The 20,086-nt window shown below is 42.6% G+C and overlaps 1 protein-coding gene across 3 annotated transcripts in view; it reads right to left on the bottom strand.

Moving 5' to 3' along the window:
* WDR48 (WD repeat domain 48) overlaps positions 1 to 20,086 on the bottom strand; it is a 160,922-nt gene that overhangs the window by 7,040 nt on the left and 133,796 nt on the right. For all 3 annotated transcript variants that reach the window (XM_033931717.1, XM_033931718.1, XM_033931719.1), the window contains exons 16-17: positions 19,201 to 19,288; positions 9,454 to 9,530 (exon numbers count right to left, since the gene is read on the bottom strand). In XM_033931717.1, the coding sequence (XP_033787608.1) occupies positions 9,454 to 9,530; positions 19,201 to 19,288 (165 nt within the window). The remainder of the gene's footprint in view (positions 1 to 9,453; positions 9,531 to 19,200; positions 19,289 to 20,086) is intronic.

Here is a 20,086-nt window from a genome sequence, read left to right as displayed (position 1 = left end):
ATAGAGGGGTATAGATAGAGGATTACTTTACAGGTCCTATACCTGTTGGGCCACTGCGTGAGCGGACTGCTGGGCACGATAGACCTCAGGTCTGACCCAGCAGAGGCACTGCTTATGTTCTTAAGTTCAAAATCTTAGTCAGAAGTTACAGATAAAGCTTTATATTCTTCTGAGCTATATTCAAATAAAGAAAATGAAGGAAGATAATTTTTAAATTCAATTAATGTGCCAAAAATTCCAGAGCATATAAAGGAAAAACTTGAGGCGCCTATATCATTTACAGAACTCCAGTCAGCATTGAAGTCTTTCAGAGCTGGATCCGCTCTGGGTAGTGATGGATTCAGAGTGGAGTTTTTCAAATCTTTTCAAACCATACTGTTATCTCATCTTTTTAAATTATATCAATCACAACTGACGAAAGGTCAGATATCAAGTTCAAGTTCAAGTTTATTTGTTCTTAATGAATCGCCTATTTAAATTGCTAGGCGATGTACAATCATAAAAAATATACAAATAAAATGTTGGTGCTGACATATAAAATAACTAATGTTATAGGCTAAAACTTAACAAACAAAATACATACATATAAAATAATTTTGTTCTGAGTTAAAATTTACGAGAATTGTGAGGGTAAATGGGGAGAAAGTTACAATGTTTGGATAGGAGAGAAGGAAAAACATATAAGGGAAGAACATAAAAGGGGGGGTAATTTTAGTTGCTTGAATAAAAAACGATGAATAATGTGTTAAGAATCATAAGCATCTTTAAAAAGAAATGATTTTAGGGTTTTTTAAAATAGAGTTAAATCTTTTAGATCCCTGATGTATTGAGGTAAGAGATTCCATGAATGAGGGGCCATAACTGAAAACATGTCGTGCCGTCTGGTTCCTATAACTTTCAATGAGGGAATGGAGAGAAGATTATAAGAGGTCGAGCGGAGAGATCATGTCGTGCTATAGGGAATTAGCCACCTGTTGATAAATTGTGGTTCATTAAAACTTAAGGATTTAAAAACTAAAAGCAGTAATTTAAAAGTAATGCGATGGCTTACCCGAAGCCAATGGGATTTAATCAACAGGGGGGTAACATGATCGTATTTTTTTGCATTGTGGATCAATTTCACGGCAGTATTTTGTATCAATTGCAGCCTTCTTTTTTCTTTTTGGGTAATGTTAATAAGGAGAGTGTTACAGTAGTCTATTCTGGATATTATTAAGGAATGAATTAGAATATTGATAGATTCTGGTTGTAAGAATTTGGCGAGAGAGCGAATTAAATGTAATTTATAAAAACATGCTTTGACAATATTACTAATGTGGTCGTGATAGGTAAGTTTGTCATCGATCATTACGCCTAAAATTTTTATAGTGGTAACCAGTTCTATTTCGAAATTATAGATAGAGATTGGGGAATTTAAAATTGTGTCTTTTTTCCAAGAAAAGAGCATTGATTTTGTTTTTTTGAGGTTTAAAGCCAATTTATTTGTGTTGAGCCAGTCTTTTATTGTTACAAGTTTGTTATTAATAGTTGTAATGTCATTTTTATTTTCTGGATCTAGTGGATGAATGAGTTGGATGTCGTCAGCATAGGCGAATGCTGTAAAACCTAGAGATTGAGTTAAATTTAAAAGCGGGGAGAGGAATATATTAAAAAGCAGGGGGGATAATATTGAACCTTGCGGAATACCAAATTTCGAAGAGTAAATATTAGAAGTACTATCATTGAAGCTGACAAAAGAAGAGCGATTTGACAAAAAAGAAGTGAGCCAGGCTAAGACTTGGTCTTTAATTCCAACTGAGTCTAAATGGTCGATTAAAAGGTCATGATCGATAGTGTCAAAAGCAGCAGTTAAATCTAAAGAGATTAGAATTACGGATTTGTGGTGGTCGAGGAAGTAATGTATGTTATTGGTCAAACCAATCAAAGTGTATTCGGTGTTGTAGAATTTTCGAAATCCTGTTTGGTGGGGATGAAGAACGTTGGTTGATTCGATAAAATCAGAGAGTTGTTCGAATACCAATCTTTCAGTAAGTTTTGCCATGAATGGAATGTTTCTGATAGGACGATAATTAGAAATTTCGTTTGGGGAAATTTTATGATCTTTCAAGATGGGGATAATGATAGATTTTTTCCAGTTCGGAGGAAGAGATGCCGAGAGAAGACTGTTTTGTATTAAAGAGAGGATGAAAGGTCCCAAACAGGAAAAAAAAATTTTGAGGTAGAATGGTGGTATTATTTCCTCACGTGTGCCTTTTAGATTAATTTTACATAAACTAAGTTCAATATCATTTATCGTTGGAATTTTAAATTTGGAGCATTTAGACGTCGGGATGGATATGGAGATATTGTTATCTGTGGGCTGACTGGAAGTGCTTGGATGAAATGTATTTCCATATCAGGTACTATGGCAGAAGCTTTAACAATAGTTTTGCCAAAGCCAAACAAAGATCCTATGTTGGTGTCAAACTACAAGCCTATTTCTTTAATCAATGTAGATGGAATAATTCTAGCTAAACTATTGGCTCTAAGGTTAGTTACGGCTCTCCCTGACATGACTGGAATGCACCAAACGGGTTTCGTTGCTCAAAGACATTCTTCAAATAATACCAGATTGGCATTTCATATGCTAAATTTAGCAAAAACAATGGATGATCCAGCCTTCTCTGTCTCTTTGGGTGCAGAGAAGGCCTTTGATCATGTAGAATGGACTTTTATGTATCAAGCAATGGATTGGTTTGTAATAGGATCTGGATTCATTCAAATGATTCAAACTTTGTATAGTTCCCCTTCTGCCAGATTATATATTAATAATACATTCTTAGAACGTTTTTCTCTGAAGAGGGAGTTAGAAAAGGATGTCCCTTATCTCCTTTGCTTTTTGATATTGTTTTGGAATCCTTATTGTTGGCAATTCGGCAGGCAAATGAGATACAGGGAATTCCATATGTGGGTCAAGATTATAAAGTTTCAGCTTATGCAGATGATATTTTGCTTCATTTGAAGAATCCTGAATCAACCATCCCTCGTTTACTGGAATTGACTGAACATAAGAATTGCCGCTGCTGAGTCAGACCAGTGGTCCATCGTGCCCAGCAGTCCGTTCCCACAGCGGCCCCTAGGTCAAGGACCTGAGCCCTGAATCTAGCCTTACCTGCGTACGTTCTGGTCTAGCAGGAACTTGTCTAACTTTGTCTTGAATCCCTGGAGGGTGTTTTCCCCTACGACAGCCTCCGAAAGAGCGTTTCAGTTTTCTACCACTCTCTGGTGAAAAAGAACTTCCTTACGTTTGTACGGAATCTATCCCCTTTTAACTTTAGAGAGTGCCCTCTCGTTTTCCCTACCTTGGAGAGGGTGAACAACCTGTCTTTATCTACTAAGTCTATTCCCTTCATTATCTTGAACGTTTCAATCATGTCCCCTCTCAGTCTCCTCTTTTCAAGGAAGAAGAGGCCCAGTGTCTCTAATCTCTCGCTGTACGATAACTCCTCCAGCCCTTTAACCATTTTAGTCGCTCTTCTCTGGACCCTTTCGATTAGTACCGTGTCCTTCTTCATGTACGGCGAGCAGTGCTGGACGCAGTATTCCAGGTGGGGTCACACCATGGCCCGGTACAGCAGCATGATAACCTTCTGCTATCTGTTTGTGATCCATTTCTTAATCATTCCAAGCATTCTGTTCGCACTTTTCGTCTCCGCCACTGCACATTGCGCGGATGGCTTCATCGACTTGTCGACCAGTACTCCCAAGTCTCTTTCCTGGGGGGTCTCTCTGAGTACTGCACCAGACATCCTGTATTCGTGTATAAGATTTTTGTTACCGACATGCATCACCTTACACTTATCCATGTTAAACTTCATTTGCCATGTCACGGCCCATTTCTCGATCGTGTTTATGTCCTTTAGCAGGTCTTCGCAATTCACCTGCGTCTTCACTACTATAAATAACTTCATATCGTCTGCAAATTTAATCACCTTACTCTTTGTTCCAATTTCCAGGTCGTTTATAAATAAGTTGAAGAGCACAGGCCCAAGCACCAAACCCTGCTGCACTCCACAGGTTATAAGATAAATTGGAGTAAATCTGAGGTTCTTCCATTGAATGTACATTGTGTAAAAGCTTTATTTGATCCATTCCCCTTCCTTTGGAATGAAGGAAGAGGGAATAAAATCCTCTGGAAACATTGGTTGCAGGTAGGCATACATACTTTAGATGATGTAATTTAGAATGGGAAAATTTATTACAATTGTAACAATCATTTGGCATCTCAAAATCTCAAGGTTATAAATGGTTGCAGTTGAAACAGGCTATTCAGAAGGGTTCCCTGACTGGCGTAACTTAAAAAAATCAGTATAGTTTGCTGGGCCTATGTTTTCAGACAGATTTGCAAGGGTGTCAGGCCGCCAAGTGGTACAAATTAATATCTGAATATTTGAACAAAAAACCTAAAACAAGCTTAAAAGATATTTGGAGCATTGAGATAAAGCAGCTGATTACTCAATGGTCACGGATTTGGACTTGGAGAATGAGATGTATAGCGTCAGGATCTATCAGACAAACTTGGTTTTTTCTGTTATATAGATTTTTTTGGACTCCAGTTCATTTACAAAAGTTGGATAGTTCAAAGTCTAATAGATGCTGGCACTGTCATATTGAAGTATGGACACTGGATCATTTGTTGTTTTATTGTCCCTTGATACTCAATTTTTGGAAATCAATATGGGGGAAAATTAATATGGCACCTGAGGCATCGATAACCATTATCTTACGATGTGGTCCTATTTGGGACATTGTTCACTGCTAAGAATCCAATAAACATATACAAAAGCAAACTTCTTCTGATCATGACAGGGGTAGCCATACAGATGATAACCAGAAACTGGAAAAACTGGGATAGGCTAAACTATTATTTTTGGTGGGAAACACTCTGTTTGTATTACAGATAAAAAATAATGTATGCAGAGCAAATGGGAAATAATATAAATTTTTAAAAAATATGGGTTCTATTAGAGACATTTGGTAACTTAAAGACTGACTAATTGACGAACCTTAAATTCCTTGATGATTTTTATACACATCCAGGGAGGGGGGAGTAAAATATTTTATTTATTATCTGTTTGAAGATAAGTGCTGTTTATATGTTATTCTTCTGATTGTATACTTTGTGCTTTGTATAAGTTTTGAAAATGAATAAAGATTTAAAAAAAAAAAAAAAAAGATTACAAATTTTAATCACAATTAATCACACAATTAAAGGTATTGTACTGTTTGTTTTATTTATTTTATTATTTCCCGTTGCAGCTACTTGTGACTCTGGGTATTATTTAACCTTCCACTGCCCCAAGTACAAAATAAGTACCTGTATAGAATATATAAACTGCATTGACAGTAACCATATCAAATCCCATTTCCCTTTCCTAAATGATTGATAATCTCCCTCTCCTCCAGATCCAATATCTCTCCCTTTCTCTTTTTTCCTTCCCTCTCTTGTTCCCCAGGTCTATTTATTTATGTATCTATCTCCCTTTCCTTCCTCCGACATAAGAACAGCCATACTGGGTAAGCCCAATGGTCTATCTGGCCCAGTACAGGCAGTCCCCGGGTTAAGAACGTCCGACTTTCGACAGACTTGTACTTACGAATCGAGGAAAGAGATGCTGAGGTGGGGGAGGAAATAGAAAGGGAGAATTATTGGGCAAGAGTGTCTGAATGAGACGGAGAGAGAGATGGAGATAGGGAGGGGAGCATGAACTTGTGATATAGGATGGAAGAATGGAGGGAGAGAGGGGAAAAAAAGCTGAGGGAGGGGGGAGGAAGGAATAGAAAGGGAGAATTGTTTGGCAGGATGTCCGAGTGAGAGGGGAAGAGGGATGGTGTACAAGAATCGATATGCCAGTCAGTGTTAAAATGGCCAAAAATAGTTCATTAGCATTGCTTAAACTTCAGTGAACATCTGTCCTTTTCACACAGCACTGCTGCTCTCCCAGCTCACCCTTTGTGGCAGGAAAAGGTCCTTGGAACCTGGGTTCCTTCAGCTAGGCCCCAGGGCCAGCCAAGGCCACCCTGGCTTCGCCTTTTTGTTCTCTTGTGCTTTGCAGCTAATTTAAGCACTTAAAATATCATCACTAGGAAGCTCTCTAGCCTTCCCATAAATACCATCCCCTCACTGATCTGTCTTTGGGTCAGTGGGGTAGGGTAACCATACCACCCATTACACTTTGATAGTTCTAGTCCCTCTGTCATGAGTTTCTGACAATTTAAGAGCTTCTATACAATTACAGGGCACTAACACATTCAAGTCCCCAAACATCTCTCCAACCCATCCCACTCCTCATGATACAATCCCATGCACAGTCCAGCATCTCTCCCTCCACTCTTGGGCCTACCTATGGTTCTCCCTCAATTCCTTCTCCTCCCCTCCCTGACCGCAGTTCTCACTCAATTCTCTTCTTCCCACCCCATGGTCCGTCATCTCTCAGACAATCAATAAATGCATGGATGAGGAGATGGTGCGAGAAAGAGGGGTTCCACTTCGTGAGGAACTGGACAACATTTTGGGGAAAGAGCAAGCTCTTCAGGAGAGAGGACTACACCTGAGCGCCACGGGAACTAGACTTCTAGCAAACAATGTCAGGAGAGGAATAGAGCAGGCTTTAAACTAGGAAGAAGGGGAAAGCCGACAGTCGAGCAAGTGTCGACGATTCAGAAGAAGGTATCCTGTGAAGATACTAAGTGGGTAAAATACTGGGAAGAAACAACGGGCAATACACAGGGGTTGACTGATCCAGAAGAGGAGGATAAGAGGATCATAGCACAGGAGAAGAAAACAAAGATCGAAGCACAGGGAAAGGAAAGGAAGATGAAAAAATATCAGGACTTAAATTGCATATATACTAATGCAAGGAGCCTAAGGAACAAAATGGGGGAATTAGAAGTCATGGCCAAAACTGAGAACCTAGACATCATTGGAGTATCCGAAACATGGTGGAATGAAGAAAACAAATGGGACATAGCACTGCCGGGGTACAAACTCTATCGCGAAGACAGGTCAGGTCAGAAAGGAGGAGGAATAGCCCTATACGTAAAAGAAAGCATACACTCGATCAGAGTGGACACAGCAGCGACGACCAACAAATTGGAATCACTATGGGTTAAAATACCGGGAAGGAAAGGGCCCAAGATAAAGATGGGCCTGTACTATCGTCCACCTCGGCAAACTGAAGCTGCCGATGAAGAAATGGAAGCCGAGATGACACGAGAATGCAAAAGCGGTAACACGATTATTATGGGAGACTTCGACTATCCCGGGATAGACTGGAGTCTTGGAAACTCAAAATGCGCTAGGGAGACCAGATTCCTGGAGGCTCTACAGGACTGCTTCATGGATCAGCTTGTCAGAGAACCGACAAGAGGGAATGCCACTCTGGATCTAATCCTTAATGGGCTAAGAGGACCTGCAAAAGAAGTGGAAGTAGTGGGACCATTGGGAAACAGCGATCACAATATAATCAAGTTCAAAGTTGAAGTAGGAATATCGAAGGGAAAGAGAACCACAGCGACAACTCTCAACTTCAAGAAAGGAAACTACGAAGCGTTGAGAGTAATGGTAAGGAAGAAACTTAGGTACAGCTCAAAGAAATGGCAGACTGTAGAGCAAGCCTGGTCTTTATTCAGGGATACGGTGAGCGAGGCGTAAAATCTGTATATCCTCAGATTCAGAAAACGGTGCAAAAAGAGCCAAACAAAAGACCCGGCGTGGATAACTAAAGATGTGAAGAAAGCGATAGGTGATAAGAAGAATTCATTTAAGAAATGGAAAAAGGGTAAAACCGAGGAGAACTGGAAAGAACACAGGAAGTATCAAAAAGAATGTCACCTCGTGATTAGAAAAGCAAAAAGAGAATATGAAGAGAGGCTAGCCAGGGAAGCACGAAATTTCAAACCGTTCTTTAGGTACGTTAAAGGGAAGCAGCCGGATAGGGATGAGGTGGGACCGTTGCATGATGGATATAGGAAGAGTGTGGTGAAGGAGGAGAAAGAAGTGGCAGAAAATTCTTTATTATTTTATGCCCCACCAAAAAGCTGGCCAAAAGCCAAAGAGGACTTCTATGAATTTGATTTACACAATTCAGTTGGTCCTTCCTATAATATCATCGCAGGAGACATAAACATACACCTAGATGAAGAAGACAATACAGATACGAAAGAGTTTAAAAACTTTCTATCCCTACTTAACTACAACCTCCCTGTACCCACACAAACACATGAAAAAGGCCATCATTTAGATGTGGTAGCCATGTCCACAAAGGAAATCCCAGACCTGTCATCTCTCTACCTAAAGGCACCTGGTGTCACGATATCTGGTCTGACCAATTTACCTGTTATTTCAAGTTAATCTGGTCTCATCAAAAATCTAAAACACGTCCGATGATAAAAGAACATCACACAAGAGGTTATATTAATCCAGAAGAATACTGGTCACAACATGAACGGCAAGCGGAGATAGACGAAGGAGTCGATTTCTGGGATCACTGGACGACAACCAGCACATCCATTTTAGACAAAATTGCCCCTAAACATAATAGCAAAAGCAGTGCAAATAAATATAACAAATGGTTCGACACCGAACTTCTAAAAATGAAACAACAAGCTAGATGACTGGAAAGAATTTGGGAAAAAACAGGTGAATTGGCAGACCGTAACAAATGGAGAGCCAACATAAAAAGCTACAAACAACTAATAAAAGACAAACGTAAAGCATTCTACTCTACTAAAATCAACTTAGCTTGCAATGGTTCACAAGGAATCAATACAAAAGAGCTGTTCAACCTGATCACGAACTTATTCGACACCTCTCGCTACACTCTACCCGTACACAACATTAAGCTATCCTCTGCGAATGACTTAGCACTGCATTTCGATTCAAAAATCAAAAACCTAAGAAACAACTTTTCAACAAATGACCCCAGTGATCATCAAATAGCTAGCATACAAGGAAATGAAATGCCAGCAGATATGATCTGGAGTTCCTTTCAAAGTTCAACTTAGCTCACTGCAGGGGTAATTAGAATTTCTGCATAAGAACATAAGAATTGCCGCTACTGGGTCAGACCAGTGGTCCCTTGTGTCTAGCAGTCCGCTCACGCGGCAGCCCTTAGGTCAAAGACCAATGCCCTAACTGAGACTAGCCTTACCTGCGTACGTTCTGGTTCAGCAGGAACTTGTCTAAGTTTGTCTTGAATCCCTGGAGGGTGTTTTCCCCTATAACAGCCTCCGGAAGAGCGTTCCAGTTTTCTACCATTCTCTGGGTGAAGAAGAACTTCCTTACGTTTGTATGGAATCTATCCCCTTATATTTTATAACTTAAAATATCAAAATCAGATCTCATTTATTGATCCAATAGTTTAATTTTTTATTTCATCAAAAATGTTAAAAGAGCAAAACCGCCATACTTACTTTTTTAATGTTTTTGCTCCGGACGAAGAGTGTGGTTGGAGGTAGAAGGGAATTTTATTGAATTTGGGCATGTTTTTCTAGAGTAAAGGGAGTAAAACACAATGTTAGCAAAACTGAAGTTGCATCTTTTTCATTAAAGTACAAACACTATAATTACCAAGTTTAGTTTGGATCCACTAGTGAGTCATGAATTGAAGCCTCACTATGATCCTCAGCCAAAAATATCTTAAGTAAGGCTTCAGAAAGCTTAAATATTTTAAACGCAATTAATAAATACGATATTGTGAAAGAAAATACGATAAACACAATTCCTGAAATCAAGCATAAACTGCTTGTTTATTTGTAATTTCCTCACTTTCTTTCACCTACCAGCTAGTCCCCAGTTCCTTCCTTTCTACTCACCTCTCAGCCCACTCCAGCCTCAGCTCCATCCTGATCTCTTCTTTCTCTTGCCTCTAAGCCAGTGGAGGCAATGCTTTTCCTTTTTCACCCCTCACATCCAGTATCTCTCTCCCCACCTCTGTAATCAGTTTCCCCATTCTCATCCTCAGTCCCCTTAATGGATCTTTCTTTTTCCTCCTCAACTCCAGCATCTTTCTTCCTCCTTGCTCACACTCCTCTCCCTAATGCAGCACCTCTCTCCCTCCTTGTGCCCCCTCCCCTGTTACAGTACTACTTTTTCTCCTTCCCCTGAATTCAGCACTTCTTTCTCTTTTTCCTTGCTCTCTCCCCAGTACAGCATCTCTCTCACTCCTTGTCCTGAGTCCAGTGCTTCTTTCTTTCTCCTTTCCCCCCTCATGCAACACCTCTCTCTCTCCTTGCTCCTATGCATTACCTGGTCACTTGCTCCTGAGCCAGGACCCCTACTTCTCCAGGTATGAAAGAGGCTGTGGTGTCATTGTGTGCATGCTCCACTGACTCTGCCTGACCCAGAAAGGAGCAATTAGGTTCTTATCTGCTAATTTTCTTTCTTTTAGTCCGTCCAGACCAGCACAGAACAGATGGGTTTACGCTCCTCTGTCAGCAGGTGGAGACTGAGACATTGACTTCTGGCTATAGTATAAGTGGGCTGTGCAGTCCCATCTACAATCAGTCTGACGAATAGCCAAGTAGAACTAACTAGGCTGAATAATAACATACCAACTTCACACTCACAAGGAGAAGACAAAGGAAAATGTCTGAATCTCACTTGAACACACTGTTGAATACTTTAGAACAAGAACCTTCAAGCACGCCCCACAGTTCACCAGCTAAATCAGCCGAACCAAATGCCACTGCTCTTAATATACTCCCCAACAACCAAGACAAAAAAAACCCCACAGAAAAAATCGTAACTTCATGAGAAAACACCAAACAAAACAACAGGGTGGGCAGAGTCTGTGCCGGTCTAAAAAAAGTCTGGAGGGACTAAGAAAGAAAATTAGCAGGTAAGAACCTAATTTCTCCTTCTTTATTGTCCTTCCAGACCGGCACAGAACAGATGGGATTTACCAAAGTAGTACCCATCATGGGTGGGACTCCTGAAGAGCCACCACAAGAACTTGCTCACCGAACACTGTGTCCCGACACGCCTGAACGTTTATACAGTAGTGGCGAACAAAGGAATGGATAGAAGACCACACCGCAGCTTTACAGATATCTACTGGAGGCACAAGCAAACTCTTAGCCCAAGAGGCCACTTGACCACCCAAGTGGACAGAGCTTTGAGAAAATCCGGAACACGTTTCTTTTGAAGAAGATACACCGAAGCGATAGCCTCCTTAATCCAACGCACAATGATAACCTTGGAAGCATCATTCTCCTTACGAGGAACCATGACAACAAAAAGATGATCCAACTGACGGAATTCCTGGGTCTGCTGAACATAAGCACGAAGGACCCTACGTAAATCCAATTTGCACAATTCTCTCGGCTTCAAAGTGCCCTCCTGACTACCCAAGACAGGGAGAACCACGGACTGGTTGACATGAAAAGGCGAAATCACCTTTGGAAGAAAGGAGGGAACCTACCACAGCACGACCTGCTCATTAGAAAACTCCAGGAAAGACGGCCTACAAGAGAAGGCCTGCAGTTTAGAAAAGTGTCTCGTGGATTTAATGGCCACCAGGAAGACTGCTTTAAGAGTAAGGTCCTTCAACATACAGGAACCGAGAGGCTCAAAAGGCGGATGAACAAGCTCATAAAGAACCAGATTGAGATCCCAGGCTGGTACAGACGGACAAACCGGAGGGCAGAGCAATTTCGCCGCCCACAAGAAATAAATCACATCTGGAGAACAGGCCAAACGCTGACCATGCAACAGCCCACAAAAAGAAGAGAAAACCACAATCTGCACCCTAAGAGACGACCAATCAAGGCTGCACAGAAACTCCAAGTTGTGAGGCAAAGAAGCGTGAACCATGCCACGCGTGGAACGCCACTCCTCAAAAAGATGCCAAACACGCACATAAGCCCCAGCAGTGGAAAGTTCAGAGAACCCAAGAGGGTGGAGATTACCTTCTCTGAATAACTTTTCTTACTTAGGTACTCCCTTTCAAGAGCCAAGCCTTAAGACAAAAGGGACCCAGACTGAACATTACAATGGGACCTTGAGTCAGAAGATCGGGTGAGAAGGGCAGCGGGAGAGGATCTGCCACGAGTAGACGAACCAGACCTTCATACCATGGGTGCCTGGGCCAGACTTGAGCCATGAGAATCATGCAACCTGCTTGCTGGGTAATCAGAAGAACTCTGCCCACCAGAGGCAAAGGCAGAAATATGTACAGCAAGCCACTCATCGGCCAAGCCTGTACCACAGCCCCTTGGCTTGGAAATTCTTGCGCCGAATGAAGAACCTTGGCGCTTTGTCATTGACACTCTTTGCCATGAGGTCTATGATCAGCTGGCCCCATGACTGAACAATCAACTTGAATGCTTTCTGTCGGAGACACTACTTGCCGGGATCAAGCGCATGATGACTGAGGAAGTCCGCCTGGACATTGTTCACTCCAGCTATGTGGGAAGCCAAGATGTCAAGATGAGCTGAGCGACTGAGACATTGAGCCCCCCAACCAAGACTGGTGTGAGAAACACTGTCCACTGGGGCTGATTGAAACTCACTCCCTGAATCAGATTGCAAGATTGTAGCCACCAGCCACCACAAAGAGGTATGGGGGAGTTCAGATTGTGAAACTGGGATGACCAGTTCCGAAGAAGCACATACTGAAGATGATGCGTGTGAGCCCAAGCCCACCTGACCACTTACAGGAAGGCCACCATCAACCCTAAGACTTGCAGAAAATCCTGCACTGGTGGGCATCAACAATCCATCAGTGAGTGAATCTACACCTGCAATTTGCACACCTGGGCCTCTGGAAGGAATACTCACCCCAAGCTGGTGTCAAAGAGAACACCAAGATACTCCAAGCACTGAGACGGCTTTTGGATAGGTTGACCACCCAGCCCAGCGACTGCAGAAACTCCACAATCCAAGTTGTAACCCGGGAGCTCTCCTGGAATGACTTGGCTCAAATCAACCAGTCGTCCAGACAGGAGTGAACCAGAATGCCTTCCTTGTGCAAGGCCACTGCTACTACCATAATCTTGGTAAAGGCCCATACTAGACCAAAAGGAAGCACACAAAACTGATAATGCTCTCCCAAAATCGCAAAGCTTAAGAAATGCTGATGGGAGGCCCAAATTGGAACATACAGCCAGGCCTCTGTTAGGTCGAGAAAAGTCAGAAATTCCCCAGGCGGGACAGCAAGAATTACAGATTTCAATGTTTCCATGCGAAAGGTTGGAACCTGGAGAGCTCTGTTGACCCCTTTCAGATCCAAAATGGGCCAAAAGGACCCCTCTTTCCTGGGTACTGTGAAGTAAATGGAGTACCTGCCAGTGTGAATCTCCTGAGGAGGCACTGGAACCACCACTTTGAGGTTCAACAATCTGTGCAGCGTCTGCCGAAAAGCCCTACTCTTCCAAGTTGCCTGACAAGGAGAGGAGAGAAAATAATCTGGCAAAGGACTAGAAAATTCTAGAGCATAACCATCCTGAATCATCTCTAGGACCCACTGATCCGATGTGATCTCAGCCCACCCCTGGTAAAACTCCTGCAACCAGGCTCTGGTAGTGAGGGAAGGACCGGCAGTGAGTCACTGGGCTGGGCAGGCTGACGAAGAGTCACTGGGCTGGGCGGGCTGAAGAAGAGCCCCTGGAAAAGTCTCATCCCCCTCAGCAGGCTCCCCGAAAGGACTGCATATGTTGAAAGAAGTTACTTCTGGAAGGAAAAGAGGCCAACCCCTGGCCAGGGCAGTACCTATGAAAATGGTACCACCCCACGAAGCCTGGCGAGGTTGGTCCTCCGGCAGCCAAGGCACCTTAGAGTCACTCAAGGCCTGAACCAGCTTATCCAACTCCTCCCTAAAGAGAAAGGAGCCCTGAAACGGAAATGTAATAATAATAATAATTTATTTTTGTATACCGCTATACCAAAAAAGGTTCAAAGCGGTTCACAAGATAAAAAATACATACAAGCAATAAAATTGAAATGACATAATAAAAACAATCAATTAAAATTAAAATACATCAATTAGACTTAGATGCCGCATCTGCCGACCAACCCCGAAGTCACAGGGTACAGCGAGTCGCCATTCCGAGGGCCATGGACTTGGTCGAGGCCTGCAACAGATCATACATGGCAGTTTTATATTATCTTTTAGAACTGTAAACTGACCAGATAATAATAATAATAACTTTATTTTTATATACCACAGTCAATACCACAGTCAAAACTTAAATAAACTTCGAAACTCAATCTTATCCACCTCCTGATCCACTAAGGACCAGTCAGCTAACTCATGGGCCAGGACCCGCACTGAAACAAGCCCGGACTACACAATAGCCAAGGCAGCCACATCAAAACTCTTTTAAAGGAAAGCCTCCATCTTACAATCCTGAGGATTTCTCAAGGCTGAACCGCCCTCAACTGGCACTGTATGTCTTTGAGTGATAGCAGAGACCACCACATCGACCACAAGAGACATAAAAGTATCTATCTCCATCAGGAATGGGGTAAAACCTGGCCATGGACCGTGCCAAGTGAAAAGGCACATCTGGAATCTTCCACTGAGCGTGCACCACATCCCGATGCTGACCGGATCCCTCCACAACTCGTAGTGGGTCCTTGGCTACAATATACCTTCAATATCAACTGGGCACAAAGCAACAACAAACCTGAACCTCATAAAACCTCCTACAAAACCCGTCAAAAAATTGAACCAACCACATTCTGGGACAAAATAGACCCCACTATAGACACTATAGACTCAACAGATCTGAAAGAATTTATACACCACTGGCGAACCTTAAGCGAAACAACACTGAATGAACTAGCCCCATTAAAACCTAAAAACAAATGGTTCGACACCGAATTACTACAACTAAAAAGGCGCTGTAGACAACTCGAAAGAGCTTGGAAAAAACAGAAGCAGGATCAAACCAAAGTCGAATGGAGAAACCTAATCAAACAATACAAGATCAAATTTAATGAAAAACGGAAAGCCTACCACTCCAAACTAGTTGGCACACCAACCTCAGACACTAAAATGCTCTTCAAACTTGTAAAGAACCTCACTGACACCAAACCTCTCTTAGCCACCCAAGGAAACCACCCACCAACAGCCTCCCAACTAGCTGACCACTACAAAAGCAAGATCACCACAATCAGATCCACCTTCAACAACTCATCAACATACCTCGACAAGATCATAACAAAACCTACAACAGAAGAACCCATAGCAGCAGACAGGACCTGGACCACCTTCCCACTAGTTCAATGGTCCGACATGGACCGTCTCTACAAAAAATATAGCAAAGCATCATGTGACTTGAATAACTGTCCCTCATATCTCCTAACAAACGCCACTCCTAAATTCAGAGCCAACCTCATGCAATGGATTCAAACCACACTCACGGAAGGTCAATTCCCACCTGAACTAGGTGAAATTATAATCACCCCTCTATTGAAAGATCTCAAAGGTCCAATAGACACCCCCTCTAACTACAGACCCATCGCCTCAATCCCACTATACGTTAAAATAATAGGACTAGTAGCACAATACCTCACCAACTACCTAGAAGACCACAACATACTTCACCCTCTCAATCAGGATTCAGATCCAGTTATAGCACAGAGACATTATTAGCAACGCTACTAGATACAGCTAGACAGCACCTTAGATACAGCTAGACAGCTAGGAAGAAGAATGTTGCTAATCCAACTCGATCTCTCAGCGGCATTCGACCTAGTTGACCACACCATACTGCTTCAAATACTTGACGCCATAGGGATCTCAGGAGTAGTATACAACTGGTTCCAAGAATTCATAGAAACAAGAACCTACAGAGTCAAGTCAAACGACCATAAATCGGATCCCTGATCTAACCCCTGTGGAGTCCCACAAGGATCACCGTTGTCGCCGATGCTTTTCAACCTCTTCTTATCATCCCTTGGCATCACCCTAGACACCCTAAATGTAACATCTTTCAGCTATGCGGATGATATAACCATACTACTCCCCTTCGACATCCAAGACCCCACCTCATTAGGCAACCTATAAACAACACTGGAAGCAGTGGAAGAATGGATGCTAGACCACAAACTGAAATTAAACTCGGACAAAACAAAATTCCTACTACTTGAAACCCCATCCATTACACAACTAAAAATAAACACCACCAAATACCCCATACAGCCCTCTCTCAAAATCCTTGGAATCTCGATAGATAGATGCTGCACAATGCAGATCCAAATCAACAAAACCACTCAAAAAGCATTTTTCACCATGCGCAACTTACGAAAAATAAGAAAATTTTTTGAAAAAGATCACTACAGGATCATAGTCCAATCTCTTGTCCTAGGACTATTGGGCTATTGCAATATCCTCTACCTTCCTTGCCCCACAATCTTGATAAACCAACTACAGACCATTCAAAACGCAGCCCTCAGGCTGATCTATTCACTCGGAAAATTTGACCATATCACCAATGCCTACCTAGATTCACACTGGCTACCGATACGAGCTCAAATCCAATTCAAATTCTACTGTCCCTTATTCAAAGCAACAAATGGAACTGCACTCACCTATCTCAACAACAGACTAAATCATAACAGCATATCCAGACCAAGAAGAACCCAGACCCTATTCTCCTACCCACCACCTAAGGGAACTCAGCACAAAAAAATGTACGACGGCCTCCTAGCGATGCAGGCAGCGAAGCTGGACCCATCCATCCTCAACCTGCTGACAACTACAAGTGACTTTAAATCATTCCGAAAAGTAATCAAAACTCTGCTTTTCAAAAAAACTATACAACCTTCTTATCCCCCCCTCGCTTCCTCTGCCCTCCACGCAAACTACCAGGTAACCTCCTCCCTTCTACTTTTATCCCCCCTTGACTCTTTCAAGAAACCAACCCTAACCTCTTCTTCCCTTCTAGTGATCCTAAACTCTCCCCCTTACCTTACTATTCAACGCCCCTAATCAGTAATTCCCTTGCATCCACTATATAAGCATCCCCTGCATCTACTGTGTAATCATCCCCTAAATGGCAACTTCCTGGCAATGTCCAGCTATTTTATACTGTAAATAGTAACTTCCTGGAAACATCCAGCAATATTATACTGTAAAATGTAACTTCCTGGAAATGTCCAGCTTCCTTATACTGTTGTTTGTAACTTCCTGGAAATGATCCTAAACTCTCCCCCTTACCTTCCTATTCAACGCCCCTAATCTGTAATTCCCTTGCATCCACTATATAAGCATCCCCTGCATCTACTGTGTAATCATCCCCTAAATGGCAACTTCCTGGCAATGTCCAGCTATTTTATACTGTAAATAGTAACTTCCTGGAAACATCCAGCAATATTATACTGTAAATTGTAACTTCCTGGAAATGTCCAGCTTCCTTATACTGTTGTTTGTAACTTCCTGGAAATGTCCAGCTATCTTACACTGCAATCTGCTTAGAACTGCAAGGTACAGGCGGAATAGAAGTCACTAATGTAATGTAATGCAATGTAAACCGATGACATCTAAAGAATAAGCTCTTGCAGCTCTTCCCGATGAAAAATGCACACAATCAACGCATCATCGCCAACCGGAGACTCCAAAAATCCACCATCCAAATCATCAGACCCCCCTGGATATCCACCCTAAGATCCAAGTCATCATCCGGTGAAACCGGATCAGCTATAAAAAGATCCTTGATCCAAGCCACCCATGGCCGCTTGGATGATGGTTGAGGGGGCTGGACAGAGGCAGCCGGACCACGAGACTGAATAGGGGCGGCTGTGGAAGACCCCCCAGAAGACCCTGGGACAGAAGCAGGACCCCCAGCTGCTTGTAAATAAGCCTTGTACACGGCCAACACAAAATCAAGGCAAAAAAACCCCTGGCGGCAATACAGAATTCACAGCAGGAGCAGAAGATACATGTAAGACCTGTTCTTGTCATTCAAACAGGATGAAGGTCGCCTGAGGCCAAGGGCAAAATAGCCATGCTTCCCACTAAAACCGATGGAAGGCCCGCCGACAAACTGTCTTCTGAAAGAAGGTATCCTGAAAGAAGAAGTGGCAACAAGGCAGGACCACCTGCAGCCACTGCTGCAGGGGCAAGGGAATCCCCAGTCCCCCCGGCAGTCAGCAATGCCAAATCTGCTTGACCACTGGCAGGTCAGGAAACCCCTGTGTGGGCGGAAGGGGAAGCCCGGATGTCTCCACCGCTCCCTGCCAACGAGTGGTTTATACATGAAAGGGAGCCCTGCACCCTGACTCCCGAAGCTGGGTCCCCTTCGAGGTAGCTGGAACACTTTGTGCATATGCCGGCTGCACCCATCGCTCAGCACCCACAAAAAACACACTTTTTCTGCTTTTTAGAAGTGGTCATAACAAACGTGCAGAATATCTACGCACAATGCCATATAAAAATGGCAGCCTCAGGCCCTTTTCATTCTCCTTTTATTTCTTGGTTGTTGTTTTTTTGTTTTGTTTTTTAATATCTTCTCACAGCTCACCAGCTGTATCAAGAGAGCAGACCCCACTGGCTCTCTAAACTGTGATTAGCTGGTGGCCAGGCATCCAGTTGAGGCTGCTTTAAAGCAAAGACATAAGGGGAGGTGGGGAAATGGAGGGAAGGACTCAACCCTTTCAAGTGTGGCACTCCTGAGGTCATTAGGACCCCCAAGCTCTGTCCAGCCAGCAAAAGGGACAAGATTCACTAATCAGATCCAACAGGCCCTAACAAACCTCAGCACAGACTGCACAAGCTTACCACTCCACCTGCTGGAGACTGAGAACAGAATGACTGTAGATGGGACTGCACAGCCCACTTGTACTGTAGTCAAAAGTCAATGTCTCTTTCTCCACCTGCTGGCAGAGAAGCGTAAACCCATACGTTCTGTGCCAGTCTGTAGGGACGATAAAGAACAGGAGGTTACATGATGTAACTTCCTGTTTCTGGGTCAGTCAGAGCCAGTGGTAGCATCTCAAGCTGATATTGTAGTCTCTTTCAAATCTGAAGAAGCAGCGGGTCCCAGCACAGAAGCAGAAGACCAGGTAGTTGCAATTAAATTAAAAATTTAACATGTTAATCACATTATTAAAGTGCCAAATCTGCAGCTGTAATCATAAGAATAATTTTTTTAAAAAAAACCTCCCAGCACTGCAGCAATAAACTCACAGAGCAGCACTAGGATTATACCACTTACATCCACAGTGATGTCAATAACCCATTGTGGCACTGTTTCGTTGAGAAGCATAGATTCTGTTTCACCACCAGAATCACGACACAATAACCTAAAGACAGAAATGAAACTACTTATCATGGCACACCAAAATTAATTACACCTAGACTAAGTAGCACAGCTAATTGGATTATAACCAAACCACATGGAAATTTATTAGACATTATCACTTTTTAAGGGAAGATTAGGTTCTTACCTCGATCAAGTTTCAAGTTTATTAGGTGTTTATATACCGCCTATCAAGGTTATCTAAGTGGTTTTACAATCGGGTACTCAAGCATTTTCCCTATCTGATCTGGTGGAGGACTGACTTGCCCAGGGTCACAAGGAGCAGCTTGGGGTTTTAACTTACAACCCCAGGTTGCTGAGGCTGTAGCTCCAACCACTGTGCCACACGTTCCTTTCTAGTAGAAAGTCATATGAGTCTTGAACCAGTGAGTTATTCTCCTTTACTCATCAGTTTGTAGAAGGCATCATCTACCTCTTTCTCTCAGTTCTGCCTCCTGCATTTCTGGGCTGTGCCTCAGCTCCTTAGTTCGTATCAAAGCTGTTGACAATTCCTATAAGAGGAAAAATAAGGATTTGGGATGCGGGGAATTCACTGACCAAGCCATTTCTGTTCTAATCAGCAATAAGTCAAAGGCAACACGTCAACGCTAATATAATCATAACTGAAAACAAGGTAGAAATGAACAAGCCACCTACTTGAGTGCAACAAGCACCAACACATATATAGTTCTACAGTCTCTTGCTTTTCTCATTGAAACAGAGATAAATCAGTACTCTTTGGATCTGTCTGCCAACAAATACCAACATCTGGAAATACATATAGTATATGTCGGATCCTGCA

This window comes from Geotrypetes seraphini, chromosome 2 (assembly GCF_902459505.1).
Source record: "Geotrypetes seraphini chromosome 2, aGeoSer1.1, whole genome shotgun sequence".
In the NCBI taxonomy this organism is placed as follows: Eukaryota; Metazoa; Chordata; class Amphibia; order Gymnophiona; family Dermophiidae; genus Geotrypetes; species Geotrypetes seraphini.
Note: the sequence above shows the minus strand (reverse complement) of the source record. Positions and strands in the feature narration are given on the sequence as shown.